This window comes from Procambarus clarkii, chromosome 65 (genome assembly GCF_040958095.1).
Source record: "Procambarus clarkii isolate CNS0578487 chromosome 65, FALCON_Pclarkii_2.0, whole genome shotgun sequence".
Lineage (NCBI taxonomy): Eukaryota > Metazoa > Arthropoda > Malacostraca > Decapoda > Cambaridae > Procambarus > Procambarus clarkii.
The window spans coordinates 24,154,320-24,173,246 of record NC_091214.1 but is presented as its reverse complement, the minus strand read 5'-3'; the positions used below and the strand labels follow the sequence as shown (position 1 = coordinate 24,173,246).

General features: G+C 37.6%; 1 protein-coding gene across 8 annotated transcripts in view; it reads left to right on the top strand.

The window, feature by feature from the left end:
- Positions 1–18,927, top strand: part of LOC123771035 (probable Na(+)/H(+) antiporter nhx-9) — a 113,496-nt gene that overhangs the window by 61,306 nt on the left and 33,263 nt on the right. For 6 of the 8 annotated variants that reach the window (XR_006774434.2, XR_011223785.1, XM_045763284.2 and 3 more), the window contains 12 exons: positions 4,968–5,067; positions 6,927–7,097; positions 8,620–8,719; positions 10,149–10,235; positions 11,065–11,146; positions 11,768–11,795; positions 13,321–13,375; positions 13,781–13,911; positions 14,443–14,625; positions 15,537–15,618; positions 16,032–16,127; positions 17,424–17,545. Coding sequence is in view for 6 of the 8 variants with exons in the window: in XM_045763284.2 (XP_045619240.1) it covers positions 4,968–5,067; positions 6,927–7,097; positions 8,620–8,719; positions 10,149–10,235; positions 11,065–11,146; positions 11,768–11,795; positions 13,321–13,375; positions 13,781–13,911; positions 14,443–14,625; positions 15,537–15,618; positions 16,032–16,127; positions 17,424–17,545 (1,237 nt within the window). In the remaining 2 variants the exon portion in view is untranslated. The remainder of the gene's footprint in view (positions 1–4,967; positions 5,068–6,926; positions 7,098–8,619; positions 8,720–10,148; positions 10,236–11,064; positions 11,147–11,767; positions 11,796–13,320; positions 13,376–13,780; positions 13,912–14,442; positions 14,626–15,536; positions 15,619–16,031; positions 16,128–17,423; positions 17,546–18,927) is intronic. The other 2 variants (XM_069309627.1, XM_045763286.2) reach the window with 1 other exon arrangement.

Genomic DNA, 18,927 nt, shown 5'->3' with positions numbered 1-18,927 from the left:
ATAATGTATACAGTATTATATAATTAACATATATAATAATAATAATTTATTCACAAGAACATTCTTGCAAAACCACTAAAATGTATTTTTTTTATTACCAAGCTTAGGTATACTCAGCAATGTGCTAGTTAGTTTAGTTTAGTTCATTTATTATGCACCCCATACCCATCTTGTGGGCGGTAGTGGAAAGGGTTACAGAGGCACATAATGGGCTCAGAGACTGAATCTCACAATTCATTTAGCTAAGCAAGTTACAATCTTGATGAGCTAGTTACAAAATTCAATACCCATCGTCACATCAACAATGGGCTCGAGACCGACCACAAGTACAGGTTCTAAATTAAGCAACTGACATGTGGAGAGCTAGTGTCAAAATTTATCTGTTTGTCCTGCACACCGCCCCCCATCCAGTGGGCAGCGGTGGATAGGTTACAATCACTTAGTTACTACCTACAGTTAGCAAACTGGGGATATTTGGCTAATATTTCTGGTAGCAGATCATTTTGAATGAAATATTGACACATCGCTGGAACATTGGTTATAGAATTGTCTCTAAATTCGCGTATCTTTTCGCACTCCATCACATAGTGACGGAGGGTGTTGGAATAATTTTGTTGACACAGTTTACATTTGGTCAGGTCTACATCAGCAGATAATGAGAATTCCCAGAGATACTTGTAACCGAGTCTAAGCCGAGCAGTAGTAACATCTAGAAGTCTGCTGATTTTATTGGATGATCCATAGATGTGTGGCTCCTCTTGCATGATAGTATGATGATGATCATCTAATATTCTCACCTCACAGGATGGTTAGTCATATTGCTATAACAGAATTATTCCTACATAATTCCTAACATTATATTCCACAACATACTACAATTCCTAATATACTACATATTCCTACAAAATTCTTAACACTGATTTAACTGAATTTAACTCTAACCTTAGAAATCTAATACTAGAAAACAGACTGAACAAAAACCACTTAATTATTTCTGGGGACTTTAACATTGACCTCTGCGAGCCTGATAACCCTCCTGCTGCTAGTTTCCTCAACTGTATGAATTCCTGCTTCCTCATACCCTTAATCACTAGACCTAGAATCACGGATAGTACTGCCACAGCTCTTGATCACATCTGGCCCAACATAACCTCTCCGCTTACTTCAGGGATAATCACTGATAGCACTACAGACCATTACCCCACATTTCTCCTAACCAACATTCACAAACCACCTCTAGATACAAGGAAGATAAGCTTTAGGTTGCATAATGAAACTTCTATAGGCAATTTTATAGCTGCTGCAGCTAATATCAACTGGGAGTCCGAATTAGGTACCATAGGGGACATCAACCTAGCAGTGCAATCATTTCTTCAAAAAACTCTCAGCCTTTATAACACCCACTGTCCTATGCTAACGAAACAAGTCACAACTAAAAGGCTAAACAATCCTAGGCTTACAAAGGGGATACTTAAATCTATTAATAAAAAACATGACCTTGAGAAAAAGTATAGGTTAGGTATCGTCTCCAAAGAACTTTCAAAGAATTACTCATCATTACTATCTAAAATAATTAGAAGAGCCAAAATTAAATACTACGAAGATAAATTTACTCAAACAAAGGGCAACATCAAGAAAACATGGAGCACAATTTCACAAATATTGGGATCAAAAAAGATTTTAAATAACAAACCAATAATCCTGTCCAATAACGATGGTCTGCTTTCAGCCTCAAATACTGCTATTGAATTCAATAGGTTCTTCTCATCCATTGGGTCATCCCTTGCTAATGATATTCTATCTTCCAGTACTAATGTTCAGGACTATCTTACAGGTAACTACCCACAGTCTCTGTACCTCTAACGCCCGCTAATTCCACTGATGTAAATGAGGTAATCCTTTCCCTTAAGACCAAGTCTAGTGCCCTTGCGGAGATACCAACTCTAATCTACAAAAAAGCCTCCAGATCTTTAGCCCCTGCCATTGCATTGCTCTACAACAAGTTACTTGAACTCCAAACTTTTCCAGATATTCTAAAAAAAGCGAGAGTAACCCCAGTCCACAAATGTGGTGATCTCACTGATGTCAACAACTTCAGACCTATATCCTATATCAATTCTGCCAAACTTGTCAAAAATATTTGAAAAACTAATCTACAAGCAGCTTTACTCTTATCTAGCCAAACACAATATACTAAGTTGACCAGACCACACACTAGAAATTGAAGGGACGACGACGTTTCGGTCCGTCCTGGACCATTCTCAAGTTACCGAAACGTCGTCGTCCCTTCAATTTCTAGTGTGTGGTCTGGTCAACATACTTCAGCCACGTTATTGTGACTCATCGCCTGCACAATATACTAAGCTCTTATCAATATGGCTTCAGACCCCAAAAAGCACTAACGATGCACTTATTAGTATGATTAACTTGATACATGCAGCTCTTGATAAAAATGAGTTCCCTGTTGGGTTATTTGTGGACCTACGTAAGGCTTTTGACACAGTCAACCAACAAAACCTTCTTAAATTACATCATTATAGAGTCAGAGGTCACTCCCTCCAATACCTTCAGTCCTACCTTACTGACAGGCGCCAGTATGTTTCTGTGAATAATTCCATTTCTCCGACACTACCTATAAACATTGGTGTTCCACAGGGAAGCATACTTGGCCCTCTCCTCTTTCTCATCTACATTAATGACCTTCCAAATGCCTCTCAACACCTCAAACCAATCTTATTTGCTGATGACACAACTTTCATTTTCTCCAGTCCTGACCCTCTTGCTCTAAATGTCACTGTGAATACTGAACTAAATAAAGTCCATCTTTGGCTAACTGCAAACAAACTTACCCTTAACATTGACAAAACTTTCTTTATTTTGTTTGGTAATAAATCCTCAAATGAAATTAATCTAAGAATATACAATATACAAATCAGTAGTAAAGTTGATGGTAAATTCCTTGGTGTCCTCGTCGATAACAAGCTGAATTTCCAGGGACACATTCTAAATATAGCACAAAAAGTTTCTAAAACTGTTGGCATTCTTTCTAAGATTAGATATTATGTTCCTCGCCCTGCCCTGGTGACGCTCTATTACTCTCTCATCTATCCATATCTCAACTATGGTATTTGTGTTTAGGGTTCTATACCCTGGAAACAAACGGAAACTGTCTCTATTTCCCGCTTGTTACAACTTGTAATAAAGTTATAACAACTTGGCTTAATGTGTTTATGGCGTGAAATTGGGTCTGAAACCATATTGGCAAGAGCTAAGTATATTGAGTTTGGCTAGATAAGAGTAAAGCTGCTTGTAGATTAGCTTTTCAAATATTTTTGACTAAGGTTGGCAGAATTGATATCGGTCTGTAATTGTTGACATCAGTGAGTTCACCACATTTGTGGACTGGGGTTACTCTCGCTTTTTTTTTGTTTAGAATATCCGAAAAAGTTTGGAGTTCAAGTGATTTATTGAAGATTTATTTATGCAATAGAAACTAGAAATCTGGAGGCTTTTTTGTAAATTAGAGATGGTATCTCATCAAGGGCGCTTGACTTAGTTTTAAAGAAAAGGATTACCTCATTAACGTCAGAGGAATTAGCGGGAGCTAGGTGGCTAAATTAGTGGCTTTAAATATTGTATGTACTAGCTCTGTCTATAAATCCAACATTATGTTTGTAACTCATCATCTATGTGTGTACTTATACGTGAATAAACGTATGAATTTGAATTTGACGTTTCGGGCAGGTCCTTACCCGCCAAACACACGACGAAAATACGACGTTGCCACAACGTTGGAACAAGTTTTAACAGCTAACAATTGTAACAACCAATACAGCAAGTTGTAGCAACGTTCTAATACGTCATAACAAGATGTAACACCTTTATCACACGTTGTAACAAGGGAATCATAGGGTCCATTACGTTGTGTGATTGCAGGGTAATCTAACACATCAGGTAAGATGAAAAGGTACATTGTAGCAAAGAATTATATCAACATATAACTACAATATAAACTGACAGAGGTGATTGCACAGGTAAGGATGTATGTCTTAAGTACTAATATTGAGGGAAGTGGGTAGTACAAGATACAGTGTGAGTTTGAAACACAAGGTAGGAAACTATGAGGATGAAATTAGGTACTTTTTGGTTTTACTTTTGAATACGTTGTCCAACTTTGACATTAATGTTCAATCTTATATTGAAGAAGCTTGAAGAATAGAAGAATATATTGAAGAATAGGCAATTCTGAATAGGTTGGACCATTTTTTAATTCGTCAGGGAGTGAGTTCCAAAGACTGAGTCATTTTATTTGCATGGCGTGTTTGCACAGATTTAGTATGACTGGGGATATATATATATATATATATATATATATATATATATATATATATATATATATATATATATATATATATATATATATATATATATATATATATGTCGTACCTAATAGCCAGAACGCACTTCTCAGCCTACTATTCAAGGCCCGATTTGCCTAATAAGCCAAGTTTTCATGAATTAATGTTTTTTCGTCTACCTAACCTACCTAACCTAACCTAACCTAGCTTTTTTTGGCTACCTAACCTAACCTTACCTATAAATATAGGTTAGGTTAGGTTAGGTAGGGTTGGTTAGGTTCGGCCATATATCTACGTTAATTTTAACTCTAATAAAAAAAAATTGACCTCATACATAGAGAAAAGGGTTGCTTTATCATTTCATAAGAAAAAAATTATAGTAAATATATTAATTCAGGAAAACTTGGCTTATTAGGCAAATCGGGCCTTGAATAGTAGGCTGAGAAGTGAGTTCTGGCTACTAGGTACGACATATATATATATATATATATATATATATATATATATATATATATATATATATATATATATATATATATATATATATATATACTATGCTGCCTGTCCCGAAACAAGGCTAATTATTACTAAAAATATTGTATAATTCAGCTTTGCAGAGTGACGTGGATGCAGACAACGTTATGGGGGCTGCTAGCTGTGTGGCTCTCTGGCGGCTCGTGGGCGGCTGCCATAGCCTTCACCAACAATGGTGTGTACTCACTTATTTGTGCTTGCGGGGGTTGAGCTTTGTCTCTTTGGTCCCGCCTCTCAACTGTCAATCAACTGGTGTACAGATTCCTGAGCCTACTGGGCTCTATCATATCTACATTTGAAACTGTGTATGGAGTCAGCCTCCACCACATCACTTCCTAATGCATTCCATTTACTAACTAATCTGACATTGAAAAAAATCTTTCTAATGTCTCTATGGCTCATCTGGGTACTAAGTTTCCACCTGTGTCCCCTTGTTCGTGTTCCACCCGTGCTGAAAAGGTTGTCTTTGTCCACCCTGTCAATTCCCCTGAGAATTTTGTAGGTGGTTATCATGTCTCGCCTTACTCTTCTGTCTTCCAGGGACGTGAGGTTCAGCTCCTTCAGCCTTTCCTCGTAGCTCATACCTCTCAGTTCCGGGACAAGTCTGGTGGCATACCGCTGAATCTTCTCTAACGTTGTCTTGTGTTTAACTAGATATGGGCTCCAGGCAGGAGCTGCATATTCCAGGATTGGTCTGACATGTATGTGCTGTAGTATGTCTCTTTGATGTTGGTTGTTGAGTGTCTGAGTCTTAACAGCCCCGGGCACAAATTATCATCCAAATGAGTGGCTGGATCATTGCATGCTCCTTCCTGGGTCTTGTGGTGTGAGCTTCATATGGTCTGTCTGGGCCTTGTGGTGTGAGCTTCATATGGTCTGTCTGGGTCTTGTGGTGTGAGCTTCATATGGTCTGTCTGGGTCTTGTGGTGTGAGCTTCATATGGTCTGTCTGGGTCTTGTGGTGTGAGCTTCATATGGTCTGTCTGGGTCTTGTGGTGTGAGCTTCATATGGTCTGTCTGGGTCTTGTGGTGTGAGCTTCATATGGTCTGTCTGGGTCTTGTGGTGTGAGCTTCATATGGTCTGTCTGGGTCTTGTGGTGTGAGCTTCATGGTCTTTCTGGGCCTAGTAGTGTGAGCTTCATGGTCTGTCTGGGTCTTGTGGTGTGAGCTTCATGGTCTTTCTGGGCCTAGTAGTGTGAGCTTCATGGTCTGTCTGAGCCTTGTAGTGTGAGCTTCATGGTCTGTCTGGGCCTTGTGGCCCAGACAGCCACGAGCTTCATGGTCTGTCTGAGCCTTGTGGTGTGAGCTTCATGGTCTGTCTGGGCCTTGTGGTGTAAGCTTCATGGTCTGTCTGAGCCTTGTAGTGTGAGCTTCATGGTCTGTCTGAGCCTTGTGGTGTGAGCTTCATGGTCTGTCTAAGCCTTGTAGTGTGAGCTTCATGGTCTGTCTGGGCCTTGTGGTACGAGCTTCATGGTCTGCCTTGGCCTTGTTGCACGAGCTTCATGGGCTGACTAAGCCTTGTGACATGAACTTCATGGTCTGTTTGAGCTTTGTGGCTCAGGACCACTGAAACAACTGTATAAGTACAGTATCTCAGAAACTTTTTTACGAAGCACTGAAAACCTCTACGGGAACAACATATTTCACGCTTGACTCCCTGAAAATTGCATGGTGGTTTTTATTACATGCTAATATTTCTTAGTGTTTAACTTAGGCTGACCCAAAGCAGCTTATGTCTATCCCATACCCCAGACCATTCTCCCTGCAAAGTTGGGTGAGGCTAGCCCTAAATGTCTGGCCTTCAAACTTGGACAGATAGACATTCTCTCTTATAGATATTGATAGATGTAGGCTAGTCTTATATCCTTCCCATCCCTATCTTTACCTTCCATGTCATGCTGTCATTCAACCTGTCCATCCCTATCCTTACCTTGTATATAATAAATTGAAATTCTATCTGTCAAATATTACCTTTTACATTTTCCATTATTTTCACTAATTCACTGTTTGTGAGGGTCTGTATTATTATCTTCAGCAGATGATAATGAGACAGAAAGAGTTGCAAGTTCATTTCACAACACGTCAGAGTGTGAAAATGACAAGCCCCACCACGACGGGATCCGCTTGGTCACTTTGCGGTGGAGCGAGGTGGGCGTTTACTACACAATAACTGCTTTTGTCATAATAGCAGGCCTTACCAAGCTAGGTAAGTCACTAAGTTGATGTTATGAACAAGATGATAACCTGAAATATTGTAATTCAATAATGAGTTGCAAATGAATGCATCCTTAAGTATACTATATTATAATGAAGGAAATCCTGCATTGTTTGAGGGATCTTATATGCAGAAATTAGGTTATTTGACAGATTTTATTGAATTTTATAGATTTCAGATTTATTGTTGGTTAACATAAATATATTATACAAATCCAATTCTATTCATACTGGAACAGGATTTGTATGCAGCAATTCTGTTGCTGGTAATACCACCTCTGAAGATTTTTGCTTGCACATTTGGGTCGGTATTTCAGATTGGTTTAGTGAAATCATTTGTCAGTAAGATTGGCCTAGAATAATTTACAGTAGTTACTACATCCTACAAGTTACTCTATAACTTGTAGGATGGTTGTGTATGAAAATGTCTGGAGAGGTTCAAGAGCTATAGTGGTGTTATCTGTCAGGAGAGCAAGATAACCTATCATGATCATGAACGATAACATTAATACTCTGGTATTTAGGTCACTGACTTAGCAGTCCCCATGATGTAATGGTAAGACACTCCAGGCCCAGCGCTTTGCAAGCGCTTTGGCCTGGGTTCGTATCCTGGTCGGGGAGGATTGACTGGGCGCCAATCCTTAACTGTAGCCTCTGTTCACCCAGCAGTGAATGGGTACCTGGTTGTTAAAGGATTTGGCGGGTCGTATTCAGAGGAAAAGTTGGATTAAGGACCTGCCCGAAATGCTATGCGTGCCAGTGGCTTTACAAGAATGTAAGAACTCTTGTATATACTGCACTGTATAAATAAAAAAATGACTTGGGTGGGTTCATGTCAGGTTTCTTTGAATTTGTGGGGAAAGTATTTGAATATTTTAGAAATTTAATACAGTACACTATTAGATTATATACTTACTCTCATATAGCCATAGAACCTAGCAGTTACATACTGTCCTTTCAGGAGTACAGTTGGGTTCGTTCTTGACTTACAACCGGAAATTCTGGTTTCAAATCCAGATTTGAATTCTGGTTTGGCAGGGCAGATTAAATGGTTGGACTTGTTTCCTATCACCTATTGCCTCTGTTCACCGAACAGTAAATAGGTACCCAAGAGTTAGTCAGCTTGTTGTAGGGTTGCATCCAGGGGAGGGTCAGTAATTCAACCAGGAGGGGGGGAAAGGATCTTGATATAAACCTATCATGCATATATATATACAATGCCTGCCTGTCCCCTGAAAAATGAATAATTGTTATTATTATTTAATGTTGATTTTGTTTGTGGGAATTTAGAAAACAATTGTCCTCCTTATTACCCTCCATTTTATAATTACATATACTGTATAGGTACTGTAACCCTACAGGGTCAGAGAAGATGAATTAAAATACTGGACAATGATGATAAAATATTTTTGTAGTGCTAATAAGTCTTACGTGGAAAAAAAGTGAATAGACAGCTAGAATAAAAGTACCGATAAAGAAAGGAAACCACGTGCATTTTTGTTTTGGGTTTCTAGGTTTCCATCACCTTCACTGGATCGCCAACAGGGTCCCGGAGTCGTGCGTCTTAGTCGTCCTTGGAGTCGCTCTAGGCCTCATTGTATTTTTCACCACACAGTAAGTATATCATTTAGTGATACAGATGTGAGGAAATGGTTCTGTTGTAGAGATTACATGATTATTAGCAGTTGGCCAGTCCAGATCTTAGTGGCATTTCGTACTAAAAATTTTTGAAACCTATGTTGAGCAAATGGCTACAGAAATAGTTTTGGGAGCACATGTCATTTATTTATTTATTTATTTTTATTTATATAAGAAGGTACAATGGATTGTGAGAGTACATATGATGGTCATTAAGTGGTACATTCTTACAAAGTCACTAACATGGCTTTGTACAAACTAACAAAGCCAAAAGCCCTCCTTTGCTCATGAACTTTTCTTATTATTTGAAGACTCCCAAAATCATGGCACCAGCTACCTGCAAAGCTGTAAATACCAAAACTCTGTTGGGTTTTAAAATACAACTGGAAAAAATCATCAGGGAAAATGGGGAGACCTTTGACAAGCCTTTTTACCCATTAGTATTAAGCTTTAGTCATTAATGTTTTTCCTGCCCGAAACGCTTTGCGTAATAGTGGCTTTAGGCATTGTATGTACTAGCTCTATCTATTAATCCAACAAACTTTGTAAAATCTCTTTATGTATGTACCTTACCTAAATAAACATTTATTTATTTATTTATTATTTATAACATGCTGTTGCCTTTTGTGTATCACATGATCCTTTTAAAGAAATAGTCTGGCTGGGTTAACAACTTGTAGATTGTTAATTTTCTAATAATTTCTAATCAGTGAGATTAACCGTGTCCTGTTTTGTGTGTAGAGGTAATGGTTCTGTGGCCGTCAGCTTTCCTGGTATGAGAATTGAATCTGCTCTGGGCTCTTAACTCTGCTCTGATTTTCATTGCTCCAACACTAAGATTTTTTTCAGGTCAATAATGTTTTTCCTGAAAGTGACTCCTAGGTAGCTCCTAAAGCTTATGATTCCTAAAACTATGATTCCACCAACACACTCTTGACTCACCAGTCCTCCAAAACCCAGTGATCATGTACCAGAAGTCACAGCCAGATTCTGACTCATTCTACATAATATTCTTACCCTGCTGAGTTGCTGTCACTCTGCCTGCAACAGCCCTGGCTGGGTGTCTCTAATGTGCTACTTAATAATTATTCTATCAATAGGATGTGCTCCAAAGTGGCACTGTTTTGCCCTGTCTTGTTGCAGTCTTTCTGCACTGATGTCTGCTATTTCTTACGATATCCTTTACGAGCTTTACACATCTACACTTAGTAGATGTTCCTCATCCCTCATTTTGTCAAGTTGGGCCTTGAGTGACTGACACAGCTTGAACAAAACCTGGGGAGACGTTCATAGCATAGGACATCACTCTGTCTGAGTTCTTTAATCCTATGGCAAGAGAATACTGGAAAATTGACATACAATAAATAGATTTGATAAATACAAAATAAATAATTCCTAATTTCAGTGATCCAGACCCTACGGACTCTTGTCACCATCACATCGAGCTACCGCATTTTACATCTGACAAGTTCTTTTTCGTCCTGCTACCCCCGTGAGTACTCTTGATCACTACACAAATGTCACATGTCACTAGTTTTCCTCTTTTAAGTTTTAGTGAGGCCATGTAATAGGCATGTACCCTCCTGCCTTGAGCAATTCTGTTCATCTATCTTCGATCATCAGTTCATACCTCCCTTTTTCACTAATTAATTCTCCCCCTACCTTCACACCCTTCTTTCTACCTCCCTGTTATTATATCCCCTCCTACACTTTCTCTTCCTATTTAGTTCCTGTTTCTTCCTTCCTGCACTTTCCCTTTCCTCACACCTCTTCCACTGTACAGTATCTTCACTATCCTTTCCATATATCCCTCTTTCACACACTCTCCTTAACTAATTAATTTTGCTTAATATATTTTTGCCCACCTCTCCCTCAGTCCATTGCTTTTATCTCCCTCCCTTCCTTCTTAATTCTCCTCTCCCTCCATTTTTCCCTTTACCCTTTGAACCTCAGTCTAGGCCTATGGGATGTGATATGATTTGAGAAAGGATATCTTAGATACAGATATGTGAGTCTCAGAGACTCCTATGTTTATGATGCCTTGTCTCTCTCTCCTTTGCTCATTAACTTTTCTTATTATTTGAAGACTCCCAAAATCATGGCACCAGCTACCCGCAAAGCTGTAAATACCAAAACTCTGTTGGGTTTTAAAATACAACTGGAAAAAATCATCAGGGAAAATGGGGGGACCTTTGACAAGCCTTTGGCTTCCTGTCCTCGTCGAGGCCACTAATATTAGTAGCCCTCAGGTAAATTCAGGTAAATCGGGTTATTGCTACATATCAGGGAATTAATAACCTCTCATTTTTCTCTCCCATTAGTATTATCCTGGATTCGGCCTACTCCCTTCATGACCGATCCTTCTTTGATAACCTGGGCACAGTCCTCGTCTTTGCCGTCATCGTAAGTGTTGCTTGTTTGCTTACTAAATTTATATGTAGTTTAAGCCTGCCGAGATATGCATTATAATAGTCTAAATTTGAAGAAGATGTTTCAGGCTTCATGTGTCCATGTGAGTACAGTATTTCTATTGAAATCGCTGGATTTTAGCTTCTTAACCCACAATGTAGTTACAGTATAATTATGCCCATAGTGATACATAAATAGAGGCAAAGAGAAGAAAGTGCACACTTTGCCAGATTTTCCTGATCTTTTACCTTAATTTGCCATGAATTTGTCTTGAAGCCTTCAACAATTTCTACACTTGCCATTCTGAATAAAGAATAAAAAAAGTAAAGTCTGTTTGCCCTTTCATGCAGGTTCCTCATATGTGCTTCTTTCTTGACTTTTATTACACTGTGGTCAGTACTGCTTTTTAAAATATGTTTTCCTTACTGGGTTTTTTCATTTTACACATACTGTACTTTTAAATCTGGTAATCTTCAATATACATTTACATTATAGATGGTCTTTGATATACTACTGTGCTGTACTTGTATTTTCTCTCATACAACTAGGTAGACACTAAGCAATATTTGTTCAGTTTTCTTTAATTGCTAAGTAAAATGGCTTATCTTTTTTCAGGGAACGATATTCAATATTTTTACAATTGGTGAGTATCAGGAGGAGGTACATTCTGTTACTGGGCAGAGAAGTTGGGTATAAAATGTAAGGAACCATTTATGGACATAAACTTAGATTAAAATGTTTTATATTCAAAAATGTCAGGACAGGTTCATTTGTTCTTAATAGAAGATAAAAAACTAAGAAAAGTGTTATGGTATAAATAACTTACTACAGTTGGAGGTCTAGTAATACAGTTAGCTTCCTTCACATTTAATAAGAATTGTGGGTCCTGGTAGTACAGTCGGGTTTGTTCTCGACGCACAATTGAGAATTCCGGGTTCAAATCCCGGGCGGGACAGAAATGGTTGGCTACATTTCCTTTCATCTAATCCTTGCATTCACCTAGCAGTAAGTAGGTGAAGTTAGTCAGAAGTTAGTCAGCTTGTTTTGGGGTTGCATTCTGGGCAACCATAGTAATTCAGCCATGCCTTGACCTCGATGAAAACCTAACGTGTATGAACACACTCAGGCTTCCTGTCCCCTGACACAATTAATTTTTATAATTATTATTATTATTATTATTACAGTATTATTATTATTATTATTATTATTATTATTATTATTATTATTATTATTATAATTATTATTATTATTATTATTATTATTATTACTGTATTATTATTATTATTATTGGGAATCCTGGGTCCTATTTCCAGGTGGGGCATCAATGGTTGGTCACGTTTCTTTTCACCTAATGCTACTGTTCACTAGCGGTAAATAGATACTGTACCTAGGAGTTAGACAAATGTTGTGGTGTTTCATCCTGGGGAGAGTAGTAGTTTGACCTTCGAGAGACCTTGATACAAGCCTAAAGTATATACCTGTATATGTGCAAAGGCTACCTGTTCCCAACAAAATGAATTACTGTACAGGGGTACCTATATAATAGAGACTACTATGATATATGCATGACACTAAATTTGCCAATCGGTTATACACTATAATGTTAAATGCAGACTATTTGCAATGCTTTTTCCATAATAATTTATGTAAATAATAGATTTATGTGGCTTGGTAAGCTTTGAGCTGTTGCCTTAATTAGTGTGTGTGACACCATGCAATTGGCCAAGGTGTACTCTATCTAACTTGTTCAATATAATTATTGTCTCTGAGGTTAATCTTGTTTTGCCGGGTTTGATTATTCACTGTGAAATTTGTTGGCTAATGCTTAAATCAATTGTGGTGGGCTTGCATCGTGGGAAGGGTCAGTAATTTGACCATGGGGTGGGGGGGGGGACCTCGATTCAAGCCTAAAGTACTGAATATAAAAAATTCAGGTTTCCTGTCTCAGACAAAATGAATTAAATGTATCATTAGACCTTATCTTTTTTGTTTAATGAATAATCAGAATAAACTCATTATGTAACATATACATTATTATCATATATCTGTCTTTTGTCTGTTTAATAAATATAGCTTCAAAAAATGTGAAATATTGTAATACTCTGTTGCAAGGATACCAACTGTTGATGATGAGTGCGTGTAGATGGTAACTATGATGATAATTGCAGGCCCCTCACTGTATGGCTTGGCAGCTGCTGGCGCCATGGGAAACATCACCTTCTCGTAAGTCATGGCATTCACCCATTGTACTCTGGTTTCAGTTTCACCCACAGATTATGCAGTACTTGCAATCTGTGGGTTACCACTGATAAAAATTTAACGAAACTAAATTGAACAATTTAGTTTCGTTAACTTCACTTTGCATTCCATGTCATACAAATTTACATATTGTACAGATCACACACAGAGATCACACTAACGTGATGCATCAAATGAACAAAACTTCGGTTTCAACCCTTTTACCCTGTCGTAGCTCAGTCGATTAAGGCAGTGTCTGGGATGCTCCCGGACACAGGTTCGAATCCTCGTCACGGCCCTTGTGGATTTGTTCATATTGTACAGTATTGTTCTCGTTTTTTTTAATATTACTACTGCACTGCTCATGCTTTTATAATTTCACCACTGCAGGTTTCCAGAGAGTTTAGTGTTTTCTTCTCTTATCTCGGCTGTGGATCCAGTGGCCGTTTTGGCCATTTTCCAGGAACTTGGGGTCAATAAAGACCTCTACTTTCTCATCTTCGGAGAGTCACTTCTGAATGGTGAGTTTTTATATCTGTTCTAGCATATTTAGTTTCATTAATTACCAAGTTTATATGTAGTTTAGGCCTGCCTAGATATGCATTATGATAGCATATGATGCTATTCCTAAGACTTTTCGATCGCCACTTATTCTTAGTTGAAGGTATGTTATCATATTTAAAAATAAGTTTTATTAAATACAGTACAGTATTGTATATATATGTTTGACTGCAGTATTAAATATTTAATACTGATAATAAGTGCAAACATCTAAATACAAAATACTGTACTGCACAAAAAAAAATAGGTACAAGAAAGGATAAATATTTTTTATCTATCATATGAGTTATAGACAAAAAATAAAAACAATCAATATTTTTTGTGTATCACTCATTCTCTAATTTAACTATGTTCTAAAAATTTGTCACCATATCTAAAAATGTCATCACACTTTACTGCCTTGAGGCATTCTAGATATGTAATTATACAAGCCTACTTAATGGTTATCCTGCTGGCCACGACCTACTAATAGCATATGCCTGATCCTGCAGATGGTGTGACAGTTGTAATGTACAACACAATGCAGGCCTTCATGTCCATGACGACGGTGACAGTGGGCCAGTATGCTCTGGCTATCGCTGCGTTCTTCATCGTTGTGTGTGGTGGCATCTTCATCGGTATCATCTTTGGTTGTCTGACAGCCCTCATTACAAAATCTACAACAGACGTTCGAGGTTTGTGTTCTCTGTTGCCGTGTATTTGTATCGAACCAAATTTTATATTAGTGATTTAGGAACAAATTATATAATGTAGTGCAGTAGTGATTTTATTTGTCCCCTTTCAGTTATGTAAGAATCTTTCTAGCGTCATTATTCTGTAGCTCCAGGAGGTATGGGTTTTATAAAAGTGTTGTTGCATATTTAAAGTATATTCATACTGTATTGGCACAGTGGATAACTACAATATAATTACTTTAGGGTAAGGTAATAAGTTTAGTACAGTACATTTTCATAAACCCACTGATATGCTATGCACAGCATTTCAGGCTAAACTTACCTGAATTTACCTGAGGGCTACCAACTATATAGTGGCCATGGCAGGAACAGGAAACCAGTGGCTTGTCAAGGTCCCCTCCATTGCATTGCAGTTAACATGTAGGGTAGGATAGTGAAGGTACAGAAAAACCGGTGAACCCTATTTCTTTCTTTGTCTCCGGTGACACTCTAGCACCATTAAATAGTCCTACAAAGATGTCATATTCCTTTTAGCACTGATGGCATGTTTTCTTACCTGACTGTCTTTATCTTCGTGGGCACAGTGGATCACTACAGTAGACATCTGGGGATGACAGAATAACTTGCTCAGAAAGTACGCTCTGCACAAGCTTAAAATATATAGTACCTGTACAGTATTTTAGTTAGAATGAGTGCAATAAGAGAGTGCAGCATGTGTCATAAAGTCAACATTCAGTTATATCTATTTTCTTTTTCTTTTATTTTTTTTTTTTGTGTATCTTAGAGCTGTAAAATTTATTAAAATTATATTTTATATCTTTTGGCTGATGAAAATTAAACTTTTTTTACCATTTTTTTTTTTTAACTTTTTTTTTTTACCATTACAATTTTACCTTTCTCATTTCCTGTAGTTCTTGAGCCTTTGGCACTCCTGGGTCTGTCCTACCTGAGTTACCTAACCGCCGAGCTGTTTCATTTCTCGGGCATTATTAGGTGAGTCGTATAACACTCCGTTCCTGCATCTTTATTGGCACGATAAACAATGTTTCCCTCACCAAATGTGAGTTTTCTGCTTTGAGAGAGAAAATAGGTACAGTATTAGATGTACATGTGTATCCATGTGTTGTATAGCCATGTTATATTCCCACGCAGAGTTCACCTTTTGTGTTCAGGGCTTATAATTTGTAGAGTATATCATGCCTTGTGCAGGACAGTACTGTATATATATTACAAGATATAGGAATAAAGATATAAAAATAAAGAATAAAGATAAAGAAAGATAAGAATAAATATTATTTTCTTTTTCTGAATAAAAAATTAATGTTATCAATTGTTCCCATTATTTTTTATTTTTTTTTTATTTTTTCTGATTAAAAAATTTTAGTAATTGATTTCTTATCTTTCAGTCTTATTGTCTGTGGGCTTCTCCAAGCACATTATGCTTTCGCAAATATCTCACAGAAGTCATATACATGTGTCAAATACTTCACCAAAATGGCCAGGTAAGTTTTCTTATTTTTCTAAGATGCCATTTTCTATGTGTGTGTGTGTGTGTGTGTGTGTGTGTGTGTGTGTGTGTGTGTGTGTGTGTGTGTGTGTGTGTGTGTGTGTGTGTGTTTCCTTTTAGCGAGTACATCAACCTGCTGGGCACTTGATCAAGCTTAAGGAAATAAGCTACAATAGGGTCAAACTTCAGGTATTGCTGAAAGGATAGTGACTCAGGGCCCTCCACAAAATACATGGTAGTGAAACAAAACTGTAAAATAGTTTAAACTTGCAGTGAAATATACTATCACATCAAGTAATAATTTTAATTAATTAATTAGTCTCTTTTCGTTATTTAAGTAACGTCACTGTTGCTTTTATCACATAGAGTATTGCACTACAGTATACCTATGTATTGTGTTCTTGTATTGGTTTTCTGTCAGACCTTTCTTCAGTTTTATAGATTTTCTGTTTACATAGTTATAGTACTGTGTTCGGAAATAAAATTATTGTACAGCAGAGTTGTGTTCTAAATAATGATAAATGCATGAACAGTGTACAAGAAATGGTAGGAGACGAGTATAGGTTGCGCGTCAACATGCGGCTGACAGCTGGGTGGACAGCGCTTCGGATTCGTAGTCCTGAGGTTCCGGGTTCGTTCCCCGGTGGAGGGGGAGACAAATGGGCATATGTTTCTATCACCCTAATGCCCCTGTTCCCTAGCAGTAAAGAGGTACCTTGGAATTAGACAACTGCTACGGGCTGCTTCCTGGGGGTGTGTAACAAAAAGGAGACCTGGTTGAGGACCGGGCCGCTGGAACGCTAAGCCCCGAAATCATCTGAAGATAACCTCAAGATAGGTGGGTGCAGTTTATGGAGAGGGACGCAATGTTTTACGTGTTTACACAAGACAGCTCATGAAGAGCACAGCGCACCTGGTTTTATAAAACAGTGGGATAATAATGTTGTAGATTTGATGGTGTGATTATGCTGGTTCTCCATAATGCTGTGCATGTTTGTGAGTGTAAGGAATACGTAGTAAAATAATGGATGCATCATAAGTTCTGTTTTTTCAGCACCTCTATCAGTAAAGTGGGGTAACATATGCTTTGAGCTTCACAGATTAATACAAATAAATTTGTATTTTGCTTTAGTTGCTTTAAACACTGATCTAAAGCAAAATAGATTTTGTATCAAGTTGAAATTTTACAGTTTATTTTCTGTTATGTTTCCTCAGTGTAAGAGTACCATCCATATTGATTCTTTAATGTTTATTTCTGTATTTCAACTGGTGTGTTTGTTTCTCTGTCTAGTGCAACATGTGACACCATCATCTTCATGTTCCTGGGGATGGTGCTTGTGAGCAACGACCATGTCTGGCACACGGGTTTTGTACTCTGGAGCATCGTTTTGTGTTTTATCTTCAGGTTTGTTGGTAAGTGTAACGTGCAGCATTTCAATCAAACTGAGACGGCCTCAATTTTACCTATATTGAAAAGTAGCCAAAATTGAAATGATTGATATATTAATTACAATCAAATCTGTCACATTCTGCCATGTTTAATCCGAGTTCTTTACAACACTTGAGATTACTGAGTCAAATCATGTATGATTAAGTTGTTTGATGATAGGTCTTTATGACATGATTTAAATTATCTACAGCAAAATTTATTGTAGTCTACTCTTGATATACAGAAACAAATTACTATTCTTGAAGCCGTATATAGGCTTCCTGTCCCCCTTTATAGCTAGTGACAATTAGGTAAATCCAGGTACTCGACTGATTGTATCTTGAGTTTCCTTAAAACCAGCAGTCATAGATTGGCTGACTGTTCATCATTTTCAGCACACATTTTTTTCACTTGTTTGCCTCAATTATGGTTTTTGTATGTTCTATGCACATTTTGTATTACAGTCTTGCATTACGGCACTTTGCAAACATTATGCAATTCTTGCGGGTAATACAGCACAATAATTCTTCCCATTTCTCTGTATCAGTAATGAAATTTACCTCTCTTTATAGACTGTTCCTTAAACCTATCCAGGCTATTTTTATTAAAAATAAAGACGCACATAATAGAAATGAAAGTTTATTCATATGAAAACAAGAAATGCCTTTTAAAAGCTTGTGGTTTATGTGTGAGAGCGAGCGGGTGGGTGAACGAGGCAAGCTCAGCAGTGTCTACTCTTGTTGTAAATGTATACACTTGTTAAATGTTTATAGACTTGTTGTTAAATGTTTAAATTTAGGCTGTTTCTATTCAAAATAAAGACAGACCAAAAAAAAAAAAAAAAATAGTTTTTTTTTTTTTTTTTTTTTGAGATATATACAAGAGTTGTTACATTCTTGTACAGCCACTAGTACGCGTAGCGTTTTGGGCAAGTCCTTAATCCTATGGTCCCTGGAATACGATCCCCCTGCCGCGAAGAATCGTTTTTTCATCCAAGTACACATTTTACTGTTGCGTTAAACAGAGGCTACAGTTAAGGATTTGCGCCCAGTAAATCCTCCCCGGCCAGGATACGAACCCATGACATAGCAATCAAGTATTAAGCAATCAAGCAAGTACTTCCAATGCAAAGCTAATGAGCTAACAGAAATGGTTGGGCTCGTTTTCTATCACCTAATGCGTCTGTTCACCTAGGTAGATTTACCAATAATTTAAACACAGTTTATTCAAAATTAATGAATTCAAACAATTGTACTGTCATACTTACCACAGCAATGATGGTGGGCACCACTTGGAAGAAAGGGAAGAAAGTTAAATCATTCACCTTTGCCCGAAACGCTATGCGTACTAGTGGCTTTAGGTATTG